Source organism: Balearica regulorum, chromosome 3 (assembly GCF_011004875.1).
Source record: "Balearica regulorum gibbericeps isolate bBalReg1 chromosome 3, bBalReg1.pri, whole genome shotgun sequence".
NCBI lineage: Eukaryota > Metazoa > Chordata > Aves > Gruiformes > Gruidae > Balearica > Balearica regulorum.
The window spans coordinates 70,820,901-70,840,270 of record NC_046186.1 but is presented as its reverse complement, the minus strand read 5'-3'; the positions used below and the strand labels follow the sequence as shown (position 1 = coordinate 70,840,270).

The 19,370-nt window shown below is 38.1% G+C and overlaps 1 protein-coding gene across 1 annotated transcript in view; it reads right to left on the bottom strand.

Annotated features, from left to right (window-relative positions):
* The window catches only part of SYNE1 (spectrin repeat containing nuclear envelope protein 1), a 308,461-nt gene that overhangs the window by 51,187 nt on the left and 237,904 nt on the right, over positions 1–19,370 (bottom strand). Inside the window, exons 109-120 of the mRNA XM_075748397.1 lie at positions 16,681–16,877; positions 15,513–15,645; positions 14,899–15,081; positions 13,685–13,834; positions 12,452–12,628; positions 10,277–10,432; positions 6,457–6,612; positions 5,537–5,707; positions 4,697–4,830; positions 3,153–3,357; positions 1,343–1,525; positions 194–340 (exon numbers count right to left, since the gene is read on the bottom strand). Coding sequence (XP_075604512.1) covers positions 194–340; positions 1,343–1,525; positions 3,153–3,357; positions 4,697–4,830; positions 5,537–5,707; positions 6,457–6,612; positions 10,277–10,432; positions 12,452–12,628; positions 13,685–13,834; positions 14,899–15,081; positions 15,513–15,645; positions 16,681–16,877 — 1,992 coding nt within the window. The remainder of the gene's footprint in view (positions 1–193; positions 341–1,342; positions 1,526–3,152; positions 3,358–4,696; positions 4,831–5,536; positions 5,708–6,456; positions 6,613–10,276; positions 10,433–12,451; positions 12,629–13,684; positions 13,835–14,898; positions 15,082–15,512; positions 15,646–16,680; positions 16,878–19,370) is intronic.

The following is a 19,370-nucleotide window of genomic DNA, read 5'->3' as shown; positions in this document are numbered from 1 at the left end:
TCTTTTTTCTTTACTCAGGGCAAAGTAACATGGACAATCACTCCTTGAGTGCCATCAAACTTCTCAGTCTTACACTTTGCATGACAGTCCTTTAATATATATAGAATGCATGTATGATATTTGTGCGTGCCCTATACTGCAAATGAGCAAGCTCACAGAAAAAAAATCAACGCTTTCTCAGTGTATTAGTCACCTTGAGTTCCTCCATTCTACTCTGTATTGCTGAGAGATCAGATGAGTGACTGGGATCCTGTCCATTCAATATTTCTTCTGCTTGTGTTATCCAGGCCTCAAGGACTTGCAGATTCTTAGCAAAGGTTTGATAGTCCAGCACTCCAGCCTTGAACAGAAAAGGACCCAAAGCTTAAGAACTTTTGCCACATAGCATCCACATTGACATTACACTCCTAGTTACTCTCATTATAGATTTGCAAACAGCTGTGTAGGCTAGGAGCAATTGTAATTGCTGCTTTGCTCACAGACTGTGTAGTTATTGGGGGTTTTTTAGGTTAGAACAGAGGATTTTTGATCATAGCAAAAATGGAACACTTCAACAAAGTGCATAAATATCTCCTTGCCTTGAAATAGATAACCTTTTCCTCCTAACCTCCTTTTATGAAACTAACTCCTCTCTTTAATTTATTGTCAGCAGAGAGAACCACTAGTTGCTATTATTGCACTTTGTAATGAAAAAAATTCTCTTATGTTTTGTCTCCTCACAGCAGAGTGATGTTATAAGCACATTCTAGGCAATGCTGGATTTCTTGGGAAAATCCTCTTGTCACCCAAACAGAAGCTGCTACCTTTGTTGCTTTCTCACCCATATACTTTCCTACGGAACACATTCTGCCACTCCTTTTTTGCTCTTTAGTCCCTAGTGACACAAGCAATTAGCAGTATCTACTGAACAGGCTTTGACACAAATGGTAGGTGTCAGTCTGGTCACTGACATTAATAGGAACTGTAAAAATCAATTCTACACGATTATTCAGAATCTCTCATTTGTTTTATTCCATTTGTTTTCTTCAGGGGAGCAGCAGCTGTGGATCCAGCTGTTAGCACTATTCCTGTCCGCAGAAAGCATGGTGCACTTAGCATTTCAGGTAGACACTTTCCTCCATGAGGTTTGCTATGGTCTTGTCAGGATTTGGACCTTCTTACATGGTCTCTATGTTGGACTTGAGCATAGTTTCTACTCTCAACTTTGGCTTCCAGGGAAGTCTAGGAAATGCTGATGAACATGTAACACCACCCTCTTTTCCCAGGCAGTTTTAGCTAATCTATGTGCTTTCAGGTACCACAGGATGATCAGAGTCAAGGACTGAAAAGGTTCTCTGCATACCTGAAGTACAGCCTGTTGCTTGTGGAGAGCCTGTTCTAGGGTTGACAGATTCTGGTTCAGGGAAAGATAATCAGACTGTATAGCTGCTGCTGCTGAAGCCTCCACCTGGCCTTTTAGCTCCTCTCCCAGTTCTTGAAGAACAACCAGTGACTCCTGTGCTGTCTTCAAATCCGTGAGTACATCCTGTGGCAAAGCATTGAATAAAGATATGAACAGTTAACCTGACACTCTGATGATGTCATCCTCCCCTGATTTAAGGGAGGAGTGAAATGACCGAACTCCACCACTATATGAAAAACTTATATTTATGTCATGGCTTAGCTGTAGCTAAGCACCACGTGGCTGCTTGCTTGCTCCACACCCCTCACGGTGGAATGGGGAGGAGAATCAGAAGACAAAGGTAAAACTTGTGGGTTGGAATAAGGACAGTTTAATAGGACAGCAAAGCAAGAGGAAAATAACAACAATACTTATAAAAGAATCTACAAAGCAGGTAATACACAATGCAATTTGCTCACTGCCCAGAACCCAATGCCCAGCCCATCCGGAGCAGTGATCTCTCCTCCCCTGCCAGGTCCTCCCCTTACACAACGAGCATGATGTCATATGGTATGGAATATCCCTTTGGCTAATTTGGGTCAGCTGTCCTGGCTGTGTCCCCTCTCAGCTTCTTGTGAAAATTAACTCTATCCCAGCTGAAAACCAGGAGAATTTACAACTGTATTTCAATGCCAAAGTGTCCACTCATACTCTGTATGAAAAGGAAATAATGTGCAGAATAAAAAGCTATGTCAAAGTACCTGTGCACAGAGGAACAGAAAAAAGTGACTGCTCAGCTACTTTTGAGCACACCTGAGTTACTGATGAGTCAATACTTGTTGAAGCAAATCTTTTGAATCTACGGAGATGCTGATCCTCAGCAGTGGCAGCCCTCACTGTGGGTCAGTTCAGGTCTAACTAGACCTCCCATTTTTTCTTGCTATGAATTATGAGGAGGGATGAAAAAATAAATTTTGTAAATGGCCTAACATAATGGCTAAAGAATGGAACATCAGGAAATGAAGAAATTATCAGAACTGATCAATTCAAATTGCCAGTCCAGGTGACTATGGCAGCAAATGCTCAAAAAGCTCATTAATGTGTTCATTTTTCTCCTTGGAATTGTTTTGCTTACACAAAGACAATTAACATTTCAATTTTTTTGTCAATGACACTTAACTTAAACCCAAAAGAACCAAAACGTGACCACAGATAGGAGATAAATTATCCTTCTGCCTTGAGATACTATTTTGAAAAAGGAAGAATCTCAAGGTTTCAGAGTGAATGGTGTCATTCCATAAGGAAGGATAAAGACATCCCCAGAACATAGTCTCTTCATTCAGAAAAAGTGAACAGCCTCGATCGATGGGAATACAGTCAAAGGATCTTGTGTTTCTTTCTATTACAAGGAACTCAATAGATTAGGTAGAGATATTTTCCCAAGTAAGAATCCCTTTGATAAGCAGGGACTTAAGATTGAATCAAATGATATAATTTATCTGCCTTCTCCAAAGAGATGACTTCAGATACAAGCTTCTGAGACAACATCATGACAAGTAATGGACGGATCACATGAAAAGTTTGAGAAACTCGTGAGATTTGGGTAGCAGATGTAAAGCTGTCTCTCCTGTGCCTGACATGCATCAGTAAAAAGAAATGCATTTGTGTGCAAGTTTCCAATACACCAAGTATAGTGTTTAGTAATGGAGAGCCTGTTGTGATATTTTAGCCCACGGTGCTGTGAAAAAATGCAAAGCTTAACTGAACATACATTGCAGTCCTGAATCCAAGTAGTAACTTCATCATCGGCTATGTCTTTGCTGGTGGCGGTCTTCAGGAGTTCATTGGTCTGGTCTTCCCTCTGATGGACTGCAGAAGAGCACTGCTGGTAACAGTCCTTGTACCTCTGCCACAGCTGCAGGAGACCCTTACTGGCACGCAGCCTCTCTGCAATCTCCTGCAGAAGGTTGTTCCACCTGGTGAAGAGATTGGATGAATCATCGAAGCCTAGAAGTCCACAAGAACTATCCCTGCCTGCTGTTTCCCATGGTCTTTTGCCTTCTAAGAAATTTGGTAATCAAGATGCAGACATTTGGGGGGAAAAAGAAAAAAGGAATCCAAGAAATATGTTAACAGGCTGTTCCGACCTGTCACAGCAGGTCTGGTCTGTGCTGCATCTCGGATGCTGTATATTGGTGCTTGAGGTCAGAGCTGGAATGCACTTTCTGAAGTGAACCTCCTGCTATTTCCACTTAGCACACTTTGGTTCACTGCACAGAGCACCCATGACCAACCATGAACTTCCAGTACCAGATTCCTGCAAGGGCTTAGGAGACCCAAACCAGGTGTAAACATGAAACCATTTCTTCTGCTGCAATTTCCTCCCACACCCTGACAGAATATTTAAAGTTATAAAGCTCTGTGTAACTCCCTTCTGAAATACTCCCAGACTTATTAAAACTCTTTATATTTTTATTATCCAGTTAAAATCTAATCCCCTTTTGAATTCTTGGCTCTAATGGCAACCAGAAACATGTACTTTCTCAAATGTGCTGGTATGTATCAAATTGCTTCATTGTTTCTTCACTAAAGGAAATAATAATATTTTTCAATTATTATTATGTGATAAAAACTGGTGAAGTGAATGTTCTGTCAGTCATCACTGAATCTGTTAAATCCTACAGTACCTTTTTTGAAATGGGGCGAATAATCCCTCCCTCCACTTCCAGATTCTAGGACAGGATGGACCACAGATTAAAATAAATTTGTCATGGTTGTGTATTCAAAGAAATCTCCAATGTTCCACCAAACTTATTTTTACTTTTGGATCCTGCCTTCTTGTAGCTTCTCTGAGTAAACTCTTGCACTGGTTCTGGCCTGGGTTCAAAGTTGGGGAAGCTGTTTGCCAAGCTACTGGTGAAGGTGTAGACTTTCTTGCCCATCATGCCCTTCCTACAACTAGAAATAGCAACCTGAAACCTGGGGAACCTGGTGCATGCATAGCAAGAAAAATTTTCAAACAGGATTCTCACGTGCTAAGGGTAATATTATTTTCCAGCATGGTGTTTATGCATTTTAGTTGGCAGCCATGCAAAGCTACTAACAGTAATGTCCAAACACTTTGCTGGAGAAAATAATGTTTCATTTATTATTAGCAGTAGTAAATGACACAGTTCTGCTCCAGCCTGCCCCCACAAACTCCAAAAACCATAAAATAATAAAATATAACAAAAATAAAAATTATGCAAAACTGAGTCAATGTATAAATGCAAATTTACCACTGAAAGTAAAGTTTAACACACAGACATTTTCTACCTCATATTCACTTCTTTCAAAGTGCTGGTGAGTGTTTCAGTCACTGGTGGGTGACATTCTTTCAACAATTCATTGGTCACAGAACCAAATTTCTGTAAGGTATTTTCTTGCTTTTCCAATTCATCTTGTAGGCTCTAAAACAGATAAAAGAAAAAAATTTAAAAAAAGATACATGAGGTATTACAATTGCAAGATGTAGAAACATTTCAAAATAGTATGTATTAATTACATCTTTCAGGTTATGAATGCAAAACTTGATTTCATGTGTGTTTCATCTAAATAGAAGGTTGCTTAATATAAAGGCTGTTGTTAGATCCACTTGATTCAATATCAAGGTGTAGCAAAGAGTAAATTTTAACCTAATATTTTCTCAAATGTAAAAATGTTGTAAAATAAATTATTCTAAACAAGTACTCTTGCCCAGAAGGAGTAAGTGCATAGAACTGCTTCAGAAATAAAAACTTAACTGATGGAAGAAAATAAATTAAATAACAGTTAAAATTAAATTAAATTAAATAACATTTAAAACTTTAGTTTTAATGGTCACCAGCACAATTTAAAAACTTTTAATGATTTGACAGCACAGCTCAACATTTAAAGAACAGCATAAAAAAATCTACAAATGAAAAAGTATCACCATTTTATTTTTCTGCAAAATGAAAAATGCAATGGCTATTTGATAATGTGTTCTCTTAATGTCATGTGATTTGAATGTGCTACTATGTCTGTACTTCCATTTTGTATGAACCAAAATGTATAGTTATCTGCATCAATGCACGAGGACAAAATTAGTCCTTAAATCCATGCTTAGTATGTCAAGTGGCACGGTATTCTTTTCACCTGAAGGTTATCAACTTGGACTTTCACAGCTTCCAGAGAACCAGTAAGAAGATAAAAACGGGACAAAGAATATCTGGCTTCTGTCAGGTAACTATTCAGTTCTTCATAAGTGACTTTGTAAATGCTCCACTGATCAAGAACAGATTGCAACAATATCTTCAGTTGGCTAACCTAGGAGAAGGGAGGAAGAAAAAAATAAAAAGTGACTTAGAAACATTCAAGATATTTGGAGTTTGTTTAAATTATTTCCTTCCTTTTGATCTCAGATACTACTTGTTCTATGTGCCTAATCTTAAACCTGTTGGAGAATGAAGATTTTGCACAACCATCAGCTGGGCTTACACTGGGTACAGCATAAAGTGCTGCTTGATTTTATAAAGCTAGGATGGCAGAGACTGAGAAGGTATCAAGTCCATTCTACTTTGGTCCAAAGCAGGATCAAGAGAAAAGGCTTAAGACTATGAAACACATATCCCTAAGGCAGGCAAATCAGCCTATGAAATTTAGCAGAGAGAGGCTCGCACTAACACACTGCATTCAACCTGAGAAGGTGGACCGATGTTGTCAAGCTTTATCCAAAAGCTTGATAACCTCTTAATGCTGACCTCTCCTTATTCTGCAAGACCTGTATGCTTGAAAAGGTAGTTTCTTACAGATCATTTGGTACCTTTCTACTAAATATCATGAAGAATCTAAAAAGCTTCAATTACAAGAATTAAAAGCATCCTTGAAATAGGAAATATTACACCCATTTTATGTGGTGCGTACACACAAACTTGGGGATAGGTGGAAACAGGGACAAAATTCAGAATCTCTTCCCCAACAATACAGAAGAAATTCAGTAGCTGCAAACTGCTGATTCTCTGTTCCTCCATGCTCTATTCCTGGAGCTATAATTTGCCCCATGATGATTCTTTTACCATGTGATCCAAATTTGCCCAGGAATGGTTAATTTCTTGCAGTGTATTCATAACAACAGAGGAGACTTCTTCCTTCTTGTTCTGTATCAAAGAAAGACCACTCTGTTCTACATTTTCTACTTCTTTTTCCTTTGTTCTTATTGATTCTTCTAATTCCTGAAAAGAAAAAGAAGACACCTCAGTATTTTTGTTTGTTTAATTGGATAGATGATACCTTTGAGACAGAAAAGATGCCCATAAGCTCCCTAGTTTAAAAAATAGGAAAGTCACGCTTGCATACTTTGGCTTTTTATTCTCAAGAGAACCATAACCCATCAGCATTTTTATGTAACATTTTATGTTCCTTTTAAAGCATAGTTGTTTGTCTTTAATTTAAATAGAAGCATGTTCTCTACATTAAACTTCTGTGTAATCTTTTGCTCTCCTGTAACAGCCCAAAACTCATTAAAAATAGGACAGCAGTTTGAATACATGGGAAAATTGTTGTGTGTTTAGTTTATCCTAGAATACTGAGAGGGCTTCTTAATTAGTCCAAAGCTGGCTCAAGCCTCTGGAAAAAAATGAATTTTGCCACCCAAGGAAAAGGACAAAATGACTTCCTAGGGAAAGATGTCAATTTGCCATGCCCCCCCACCATGAAGTAGAGTCTTTATTCCTTTGCCAGGTCCCAGCAAAGCCCCTTGCCTGAGATCAGCGAGCCTTCCCCTTTTCTAGATGACAAGTTCATTGGAGTCCAGCCAATGACAACAAGCAACAGACTGCAGGAATTTTCCTTATTGCCTCCTCAAGGTTGCACGACATTGGGAAGCATTAATGAGCTCGACAGCATTTTGCTATGCTCAGCGTTCCCACACACTAACACAAGAAAACGGGAAGAAAATGAACGGCTGGTGTGAAAACAAGTGAAGAAAACAGGGCTGGGCACATAAGCACTGAGGCCATGACAACTTGTTAGCGGCTTGTTTTACTGCTTCAGGCAAGTGCTGACTGTTTTTGACTTAAGATGCCCCTAGATTGGTCATGGAAATGCTGATTCAAAGTTTGCCAGTTTTATCAAGTTTTATCCACAAGCGAAGTGCTGAAGCATTCACTAGTCACAAAGCCTGTGATGTTTCTCACTGCCTCAACAGCATGAGAATGAAGTTACAAAACAAAGGAGAGAGGACAAGAAGACTCAGTGAGCAACTGTAAGTCATATAGCATGCTCCCATAAGTTTGTTCCTAGCCAGGAAATTACCTATATCATTTCATGGCACAGTGCAGGGAGATCCAAGAGAGTCCTGCAATGCTCTTACTCATGTGGAAGCTGTGGAGCTTCAGCTAGTGCAAACACTGAGTCTGAGCAGAGGAGGGGGAAATAGGACCTGTAGGTGACAGACCAGCACAAATTTGTGCTTACCTATCTGGAAATAAAGTAGTCAGCGTGATATGGAAAAAAGACTGTGAGGTGAGGGCAATCTTGTGATGCCCCTACATTAATTACTACGTCTTGTGATCTCAGGTTATATTTTAATTTTTGTCTATGTTCTGCAAGCATTTCCTTTCCAAGAGAGATGGGTCATAAGGAAAAGAAAACAATACAACAAAACTTTGGGCAAACTGAAAACTCATGTCTTTCAATAAATTACTCTCCCTAAGAATCAAAAAAAACCCCAAACCACACACCCCCACAACCCCCACCAAGTGAACCACTGCTATAGAAGACTTTACATTTTAGATTGTGGGGAAAGTATTTGGAACCAAATTCTGCTCAGTCTTGCAAACACTTGCTAGTAACAGAATTTATCCCTGCACACATACAAAACACTTTCGTCTGTATACATATATGTGAGAGCACTTTTGCTGCACTGTTTTTTCTTAGCCTTTTCTTCTGCATTATTTCACATTTCTTCAAACTTCTAGCCATGACCTTGTTCCAGACTACAGCCATGGAGTAATACATCCTTTTTTTACCAGCTGACACCAAAGTAAACTCTTCTAAGTTGTCCATAGTAAATATGACTTTCCAAAAAGTGGATTTTAACACTAAAAAAAGCATTCAAGTTTGTACAAAGTTTCTCCAAAATTCAGAATGTAAAACAGGCAAAAGTTTCAAACATCAAGAACAGCAAGTATTTCTGGTTCTCTGTAGAAAGGGGTTCCTTATTCATCATTTTAAATTTATAACTAAATTAAAGACACATTACTGTTTCTGATCTGCGATGGAAAAAAATGGTTCCCTTCACTTAGTATGACACTAGGCAGCAATTAACATTGGTTAATAAATAAACTGCAGCTTTTGTACTAGTTGAACCGGATACCTGGGAGTGTCTGTTACAGTTATTTCTTAAACAATTTGTTTCTCTGCTGATCAAAGTCTTGCCATTCATAACTGACTCCCCAAGTGTATTTGCTAACTTCCCTGACCAAAAGGAACCATAAAGGTGATAAATCAGATTTGGCTTTGAACTCCAGCCAAGCACAGCCTGCCGATAATGTCAGGCTATGCTAAATTACCCTTGCTTCAGTCATATGGGCTTATTGTGCTGAAACCATAAGGATACCTGAATTGAAACTAAGCACTGCAACCAGTTTGAAAATTTAGGCCAAGAACTTTGGAAAAAAAATTGACTTCTAACATATCTGGTCTAACCAACTATTTGCCTTTACAGAAACAAAGATGGATTTATTACACTGGTGAATATAGATTAAATTATCTTATGTATTTAATTTGAATAGATTTCCAGCTGTTCTGTTGGTGAAGACTTAAAAGCTAGCTCATATCTGTGCCATTCATTAAATGCATGCAGGAAAGACAGCAACACCGAGATAAACACGCTTCCTTATTCCCTTTTAAGGGGATGAGAACAGCAAGATTTTGGACATGCGGTTGTCCTGACAGAGTTTAATTACACATTTGATCTGGTGTGAAATTTATTATTTGGTGTCTGGTAGAACGAAATATTTTTGAGCAAAAATCATCTGATGCCTGATACCATGCAGAAGCCTTGTTTAGAAATTCAGAAAAATCTCTTTTGCCTATACACTTATAAACTTGAACTCTAGCGTGACAGCTCCAGAAGCAAGCTTCTAACTACTTAAATATGTGCTATTCTGAATAAGATCTTCAGAGTCAACTGTTATAGCCTATTCACTGCTGTGTAGTCCTTGTACGAATTTCATATGAAAAACTTAAGTGGTTCCGAACTTATGTGCTTATAGCTGAGCTTTGCCTCATCTTGTCTTTGCTTATCATAATCATGATTCTCCTTCAGTCTTCTGAAAGCAAGAGGGAATCCAGCACTATTGCCTTCTCTGGATAGTTGAATATTTGAAAAAAATTGATTCCTAACACATTTTAAATAACAGCATAAAACCTGCTTGGATTCTGGAATTTTTCTTTGAATAGTCAGGTGGAATACATCAGGTGGAAAAAGAATGGAAAAAAAGGAAGGGGGGCAGAGGAAAGGTTGTGATAAAGCAGAAAAGAACAAGTTTCCGAATAGTCAAGCATGGTGTTCATGACATTGAGTTCCATAAGACTGGCTAAACAGGAATGGGAACATGTTTCTAGTTCAGTATGCCTGGCATGCTTGGAAATATCCATGCTTTAATACACAATGCAAACAGAATGACAACATCAGTTGTTTTAAAACATTTTTGGGACATTGTTGCTTCCTCCTTTCTTATTGCTTTCACTTTGGGTATGAAATCTCTCCCTCACTGAAGTAAAGAGGAGTTCTGTCACTGACTTCACTGATACGAAAATTTCACATGGCTTTATTGAGTGTTGTTTCTAACTGTTGGAAAGAGAATATTGTTATTTATAAGAGGACATTACCTGACAGTCTTTCAAAGCATTCTGTACTGAAGCCTGGTCTCCAATTTTCTGTTGCTGTTTCAGCTTCTTCTCCTGGGTTTCAAACCAAGTTTTTAGGCACTGCACGTTATTTTCATATTCTGTCCAGGATTCCTGCAGACTTTCCAACAGCTGGATCTGCAAAGAAGTATGAGTATATACTTTCTCATATAATTACCTTTACTGTTGGGTCAACTAAATAAATCAGTGAAGACCAATGTAGATCAATGCCTTCTCAGAATTCAATGTTTTCAGAATTTAAAAACAGTATATGCATTCAAACTGAAATACATCTGCTATTTGTGAAAGAGTTCATGATGAAAAAACCTGCTTTATCCAGAAATAATTATATAGAGATAACCTATTAAAATATTATGGCACACTGGAAGAAGATAACACTTTAGCAGAACATTTTTATGAAGTGGAATTAATTACAGAGATCAAGGACCTTAGGACTTCCCAAACAAAACTAAGCATACAAACATACATTTTACATTTCTTGCTTATAACTGTGTAAAGTAGATGAAGATCTTTTTACTTCCTTTGTCAATTGACTGCTTTAAATTTACTTAGATTTTTCTGATTGTTCTAGGTGTTATTCAATGTCAAATGAGATAGCACGTCTATTCTTAAAAAAAAAAAAAAGAAAAAGAAAAAAAAGAAACAAATAACAAAGCAGAAATTGAAAATAGCAGAATTGTCATGAAAAGCATTCACATTACTTAAGACAAGCTCCACTCTAGGGAATGAGCCATCTTAATTAGCTGTAATCTTAATTGGAACTGCTTGAGGATGTGATGGTCAATAGCAGTCTTGTCTATAGTGATGACGAGACAGTTGTGAATGAAGTAAGGAAAGCAAGTAGCAGACTAAAGACCCTTAGAATAGCAGACTCGTTTGTTTAGGTAAGCATGATTTCATGGGAAACTGTACTGAAGGACAAAGGAATCCAGGAAGCTGGTTGGTCTTCAAGGTCAACTCCCTCAAGTCACAAAAATGACAAATCCACAGAAAGTGGATTACAAAGAATGGGCACAGAAGCGTGGCCTGGCCATGCAGGGCTGATGTTAGGAAAGCAAAATCTTGGATGGAACCAACTAGTGAGGGACAGAAGCCCTTCTTGCTACTCTTCACAAGTACATCAGTAACTAATGGGAAGCCATGGAATAATCTGAGGTAAACGATACCTTCTTTGCTCTGATCTTACTGACAAGGTCTCCTCTCATGCCTCCCAGGTCTTCATGTCAATTAACAAATTTTGGCACACAGAGGTACTAGCCATGGAAGAGGAGGAAAGAATTAGGGGCTACTTAAATATGCTGAATGTATAAAAGTCCACAGAACCGGACAGGATGTATCAAGGGTGTCAATGTCATTTCAAGACTGCTGTCTATGACCTTTAAAAGGTCATCACAGCTGGAGGAAGTTGCTGATGACTGGAAAAAGGCTATAACACAAAACCTGCCAGAAGCCATTTGCACCTGCATAAAAAAACAAGGAAGAGGAACAAGCATGGTCTGACCAAGGGCAAATTGTGCCTGACCTAACTGATTGCTTCTGCCATGATGATATGACTGACCCTGTTGACAAGTGGAGAGTCACAGATGTTGTTTACCTTGGCTTTAGCAAGACTTTTGATATGGTATCCCATAGTACCGTTGTAGCAAAATTCAGGAGGCATGGGCTGAATGGGAGGTCTATAAATGAATGAAATGACCGCAGTCATCAGACTACAAGGAGAGGCTGGCTTCATTCAGCCTAGGGAAAAGAAGGCAAAGGAAGCATCTCACTCTGCTGTCAACTCTTTATGGGGAGTTATGGGGAAGATGGAGGCAGACTGTTTGTGGAGATGCACGGTAAAAGGAGAAGAGATGAGAGTTACAAGCTACAACAAAGGAAATTCTGATTGGGAGCAAGGCAAAAACTTGTCCCCCACGAGTGGTGAAACACAGGAACAGGCTGCCCAGAGAGTTTGTGGAATCTGTCCTTGGAGATTTTCAAAATTCAGTTAAGCAAGTCCCTGTGCAATCTGATCTAACTGTAAAGTTAGCTCTGAGCAGAAATTTGGACTAGATGACATGCAGAGGCTTCCAATTACCATCTTACAGTTCTATATGTTGCAAGTTCACTACAGAGCAGCTAGGTTTTTTTATTTACCTTTTCTGTTATCAGGCCTTGCAGGATTTGCCAACGTCTGTTCATTGCTCCAAGCTGTTCTGCAAAATCAGTTTTGTCGCTACGTTTACTTTCGACATCCTGGCTGCTAATTTGGAGCACTGATTGGTTCACAAAGTCTACCGTCAATTGTTTGCAATTTATATCTATCTTGAAACCCTGGTAGAAAAGAAAGGAAAAAAACCCCAAAACATAAGTACCATAATTTTTTACCTTCCTGCAAAACAGAGGAAAAACATTCATAAATTATAACTTTACCACAATTTAGCTAAAAGGTTTTTTAGCAATTGAACAGCAATTAAAAACATTGTTACTTTTCCCTAAATATTGAGAAATAAAGCAGCAATACACTGTCTGTGGAATAAAGAATCTGCCTTCTCCCCTACCCTACTCCACACCACTCCCTGCCAAGAAAAAAAACTTAAAAAAAAAAAAAATCAGTAACATTATTGATATTGGTCTCAAGGATCAGATTTAAGAAAATCTGAGTATATTTTTTTCACTTCATTTAGTCTCAAAATTTTTAATACAAAAAAATTTTTGTATTAAAGATAAGATGGAAAATATTCTTACGTACAAAGAAGAATAATAGCCAAGAAGTGATTTTTCAGGAGATTAGCAAAACAAATCTGGCACTCAGAAAAAATCACTGTGTGCACATCTATTACAAGAGTGCTCCTGATCTAGTTCAGGAAGTGAAATTGTGTTATATCTATATACCTCAATACTTATCTCAATGTACAGTATCTTTCATTTTTTCTTCAGATACTGATCAAAATTGTCTTGATCTGTAAACCACTGGCCACCTTCCATTCAAGAACAGGCTAGACTTTGAGAAGAAGGTGGTATTATGCAGAGAATTCATAAAATAACATACATAATTTGCAAAGTGTTTTGTGGTTTTGGGTGAAAGACAGATCTAATAAGCTTTAATCATGTGCATATTGCTTTGGATTTATCTGGAAATTAAGGTAAGCATATTAAAATTTATATTCCTGCCATAACAAAACAGAAGAGTAAAAGTAATTTTGGCTTCTTTTCCACAGTATCAAATATTACCCAGTTCTAACTTGTGAACAATTCTAACCACTCCACAATATAAGGCTTTTGTGTTTTTTTTTCTTTTTTTCCCTTAAATCACTTATACTTTACATATGTACATATATTTAATGAGGATAATTCAAAAGCAAAATCAGTAACATTTCCACTCAGTACCTTGTACTTCTGGACGTAATCCTGAATGGCTTTCTGTCCTACTACATTTTTTATATTCTCTTCGTCCTGCTGAATGACATTTTCCATCAGGGAAATCCAGCTCATAACTTCAGTGATAGCATGGCGAGAAGGAATTTTGTCCATCTGGAGCTGTAGAGATAACAGATGTAAAATGCATGTTGTGAAGAAAATGGATAAGAATTCCTTGCTTTGCATTACCATAGTACATTTCCTTTACCTGCTCTTATTATCATGTTATTCTACATCCCTAACATATCACTGAAGTTTATTAAAAAAAAAAAAAAAAGTGAAAAAACCTGAAAGTTTTTAATAGGAGGTGTATAAGTGCAAGCATCCTAATAAAAAAATAATCTGATATTAAAAGCTTCATATTTCCATTCTTCATAAAGAAACTGGACAAACTCAAAGATTCCATTTCTGATTTCCAAAAGGTTCTGCATTCTCATTCCATAATTCTGTGTTTGGCTTACGTAGAAGATCAACTTTAAGCTATGCTTTTCCTGTCCTTGTAAATGGGTAATGAATAGACCCATGGAAAATAATTTTATACAACTCTTCTTGTGGTGGTGATTTCTAAATGGGCTGATTTTGAATAGTAACTGTTTTTCTTAAAAGCGCCACTTTCAACATCTGATATGGTAGTGCTTACTTACATTTAATTACTCAGAAATATGTTCTATGACATTTTTATGACACATATACCTAAAGTATACATAGAGTATTATAGCATTAAAAACCCAAAACTACACAACCAAAACCCTCCTGCTCCTACATACACTAGCAGGAACCTTGCACAATGTTTTTAGATTTATTTTATCTTGCACAGACTTGAACCCAGTCTATTCAATTTGAAAAAAAACTATCATCCAAATCTGACGGGGCACAGAGATGCGAACTCCCTTTTTCCAAAAAACATATCAACACGTTGAAAAAACCTTCATCTGCTCTTTGTTTAAAATGTAACAAATGTAACTGCGAAAATTTGCCATTAACACCAATTGGTGTTAGACAGTATGGGTAGACAGGATTTGGACATAAGTGTACACTTTCCCCCATTAAAACAGGAGTAACATTGTTCCTATCTTGCCTCACATGCATAAATTGAGGAAGGGAGCAACCACCTCTCAAAGGCAGTGCCAAACTTACGGTCTGAATTTTCTGGAATACCAAAGGCCATCACTGGCCTTCCTTACCTGGTGCAATTTCTCTTGTACTGCTGGGATTTGTGTGAGCAGCTCTGTCCACTGACTGTCAATGTGGGACAATCCCGCACGTAATGCTGCTGTATCCACCTTCTTCAGCCTGAGGAGCTGGTTCCCAGTACTCAGGACAGAAGACTTCTGCGATGATTTAGCATCCACTTCTTTTGAAAACTCCTGTAAGTAGAATCATTTTTGTGGAAATAATCAACTACTTGTTTATTGTACTTAAAGCTTGACCTCAGAAAGCTAAGAATATCCCCCTTCCCTTTAAAAATATGTACTTTCTATTACTGTTTACCAGCTATACTTCAGACCAAGTGAGAACAAAAATTATTTTCAGTCATAAAAACCATTTACTGTTTTCAGAATCATCAAGCTTTACAATCATTGCCTACAGCAAAAGAGTGCTGCATGTGCAAACACACCAGTTTTTTGAAGGACGGCTCCCCTACAGAAGCAGTTTTTGGTTTTTTGGTTTGGTGTTTTTTTTTTTTTTTTTGCATACTCACTACTTCAACCATGAGAAAAAGTATAACCATATGATCACTCAATCGTTTATTTGTAATTGGAGAGAAAAAGGTGTCCTAGGTCTGTGAATGACTTACCAAAAAGGAGTTCAGGTGGTCTCGGACTGTTTCCAGTTCCTGAGGAACTGTCAAAGACTGCTGGCTCCAAAACTCAAGTCTCTCCTTTGCAGATTGTAACCATTGTGTCAGTTCACTTGATTCACTCTGATATCTGTAAAGATGTTTAAAGAAAACTAAAACAGTCATCGCCACTTCTTGCCTCCAACTGAACAGTCTCTCCTCCATGTGTTAAGAGGAAGATACTGTATGCCAGATTTAAAATAAAAATATTTTCTTTATTAAATTTTGGGAAAATATGATTTAATTTTAGCAACAGGCATGGTATCAGGAAGCTCTTATTTTAGCCATTACACCCACAATTCCTAATAGTGACTTCTTTTTGCCTCTTAGGAAAAACTAAGTTTAATGAAGGACTAGTAACTAGGTTACCAATCTGTTTGGGTAATCTGCAACAGCACACACACCACCCCCCCCCCCCAAACATGTTTTTGCTTCCCACTAGAAGGCTCAACATTCCAAAAGCTTTACCACAAGGTATCTCAGAGCAGAACTTTTTTTTCCCCCCAGAAACTATCTCCATATCATTTAATATGCCAATCAACTAATGAGATGTCAGAGTGAAAGTGTCTCCACATAACGTTTATACATACAATCCCTTTATGTCTCTCTCTCTTGAAAGGCTAGCGGGTCAGCAAGCCAGGGATATTATGATTAATAGACAAAGCTTGTATATCACTTAGAGAATTCATTTCAAAAGTAGCATGTGAACAATACTAAAGGCAGCTAAAATCTCCTTCCTATATATGCAATGACACAGACCCACAAGAACCCGGCAGTGGCAATGCCCCCTACCAGAATGTGCTGAGGCTACTAATGCTACCTAGCAAAGCACACACCCGTTCTCATCAACCTGTATGGACATGGGGCTTCTAACTTAGTCATCTAAATAAGATATCTTCTGACTTCCTCCCACCAGCTGTTTTCTGGTACATGTTTTATTGCAAATGAGAGAGTATGATAGCGCTTGTATGGAACAGACGTAGGGTATTGTAGAGTAGTCAAACTATCACATACATCTCAAAGTACTTTCTTTTAAATGTCAAATCTAATAGTTCTGAATTCAGAATGGCTTTGACCTGAACAGCACAGGTGAAGAAGTTTATACTGTCCATTACATCAGCATTACCTTGTCCAGTGCTTCAGTATTGTCTCCAGCCTGTGAAGCTCTTTGGTAACCTTGCTGGTGTTACTTAACCAGCGTTCTCCTAGCTGGTTCAGTTGACTTTCGAGGTCTGAGCAGCTAACAGAAAAAAGGAGCCTTTTCCCATCATCTAGCACTTGGTATAATTTAGGTTGGTATTCAGTCAGGTTAGATCTCAGATGCTGTAATGACAGAGGAGATGATTAAATAGCTCTGCAGGTCTCTGCCACCACACTTTCTCAAAATTTTGTTTTCTTTTATTGCATTTTGTAGCATATCCAATGTCACCATGGCACATCACATTTTTTCCCTCAGCTCCAGCTCTAGAACTCCCCAAGAACCATCATGCAGGTAAGCTGCTTGGAATCTGATCGTGCTGTCACAAAATCCCTCACTTCAATATGCCATTGACACGTTCTTATGATGAACTCCTCCTTGGTGTAGGTATTTCTTGAAAAGAACAATTTCAAAAGAATCTTCATGGGGCAACACCATTTCTGAGAGAAATTGATTAAAATGTCAGAACTTAATCTACCATCTGCTGAAAACTACTGCAATGAAAGTTAAAGATATCCAGTATCAAGTTATTAACAGTGGCCACACTTCAGACCTTTCAATGCCTACCTTCAGCTCTCTGGTCATCTAACTCTTCTTTTACTGATCTACTACCCTGCTATCCATGGCTACAGAAGAGAAGATCACCTCCCTCATCCAAATCCCTGAACACAGAAGCCAATTGTTATGAAAGCACAAAAGCTACAGAAAAAGGATTAGCTATTAATACTCTTACTCTGAATCCAACCGGGAACAGAGACAGATTTCATTTAAGTGGTGACTTGTGGATTGGTAAACAATTTGTATATGTGGGCAAATACACCTGCCAAATTCCGCTATAATTATACAAATAGTATAGATTTTAAAAACATCTGTATATTTGACTGAGCTTCAGCACAAAATATACATGCATTCCCATTTTCAGTTATGCTGAAACTAATCTGAAGATTAGCGTACAAAACTACTAGTGTCACGGTGGCTACATAAACTTTCTATCATTCTTCTTATTTTTTCACATAAATAGTGCTCTAATAACTTAAAAGAATTTTTATATTTATGTATTTATCTGTGTGTACCTACATATAACATATATACACAAATAAATATATAACTCCCAGAAAGAAGCATAACAAAATTCAAAGATAGCCATAAATTAATTAAGATAGATTTTTAACCTAAACGTGGTCACAGGGAGATAAAAAAAAAAAAAAAGTATTACAATTATGCCATAGCAGCATCCCAGAATCTGGATTTGAATAACCTAATTTATGTAACTGACAAGAGAAACAAAAGGAAAATTAAGGGTTAGGTTAGAGGGTTAGGCCCAACACAAACAATGCCTAGCATTGAACAAAACCAAAATAAAACCCCCACACAATAGATTGCTTAAGTTCTCCTCATACCATTGCAAAAGCAGAAAGCTGTCTAGTAAAAGAACAATATACTTAAACTCAGAGTAGACAAGAAGTCAATTTGCAAGAAAAATTTGGCAGACATTTTTCTGTGAAACAAAACAAGAAAACAAGAAAAAGCCAACCAAAGTGTCTGGTGTATAACGAGACAAAGACAAAACATGAGACCAGAATTCTCAGTTTGAGAACAGATTGAAAAAACAGGATGTGGTAGAAAATCTATATTTAAACTACTAGTTCTTGTTGCATTTGAGAAGGAGGAAGGCAACTTGGGGAACTGCAGGTTTTTCAACCTCACCTTGCTTTCTGGAAACATCGTGGAACACACCTCATTGGAATCCATTTTCAAGGACAAAAAGATCAAAAAGGTAATCAGGAATATTCATCTTGGATTCACTAACTTGACAGCCTTTTATGACAAAATTACTGTCTCTGTGGATGATACTGACTTCAGTATGGCCTTTGACACTGCCTCCCATAGGACCCCCCTCTGGAAGCGGAGAGAATGTGGGCTGGATACATGGACTGTTACATGGGTTGAAAACTAGCTGCATTACCAGTCTCAAACACTAATGATCAAAGGCTTGATGTCTGGCTGGCAGACTGTAATGGGCAGAGTACTCTAGGGATTGTTGATATTTGAGCCCAAACATCTTCAACATCTTCATTAATGGCATTGATGATGATAGCGAACGCTCCCTCAGTAAATTTGTGGATGGCGCTAACGTAGGGAGAGTGGTTGACACAAAAAATGGCAGACTTAGTCCAGAGACACTTTGACAAACTTGGGGTTGGAGGCACCAGAAACCTTAGGAGGCTCAATAACAAATGCAAATTCTGACCCTCGGGCAGAATAACCCTGTTTCTCAGTGCAGGCTAGGAAGGGAATGCCTAATGCATTTAACCTGGCATCTTCCATACCCAAGACATCAGGCAAGCCACAGCTGTGATCTACATTAGGACTGTGAATGACCAACTTAAGTTATTTTTTTATCTCCATCTACATGGTGCTGATGAGGCCACAACTAGTGCATCTGATTCTGCCATGCCCCCACCTCCCACTGAGTTCAAGAAGAAGGAAGTAGTCAGGGTCTGGTGTAGAGCTATTAAGATGTTTAGGGACCCAGAGCACACGTCCTTTAAAAAGAGGCTGAGGGAGGTGTGCGTGTTTTAGATTTACAAACAGGAGACTAAGGACTAGTCTAACAA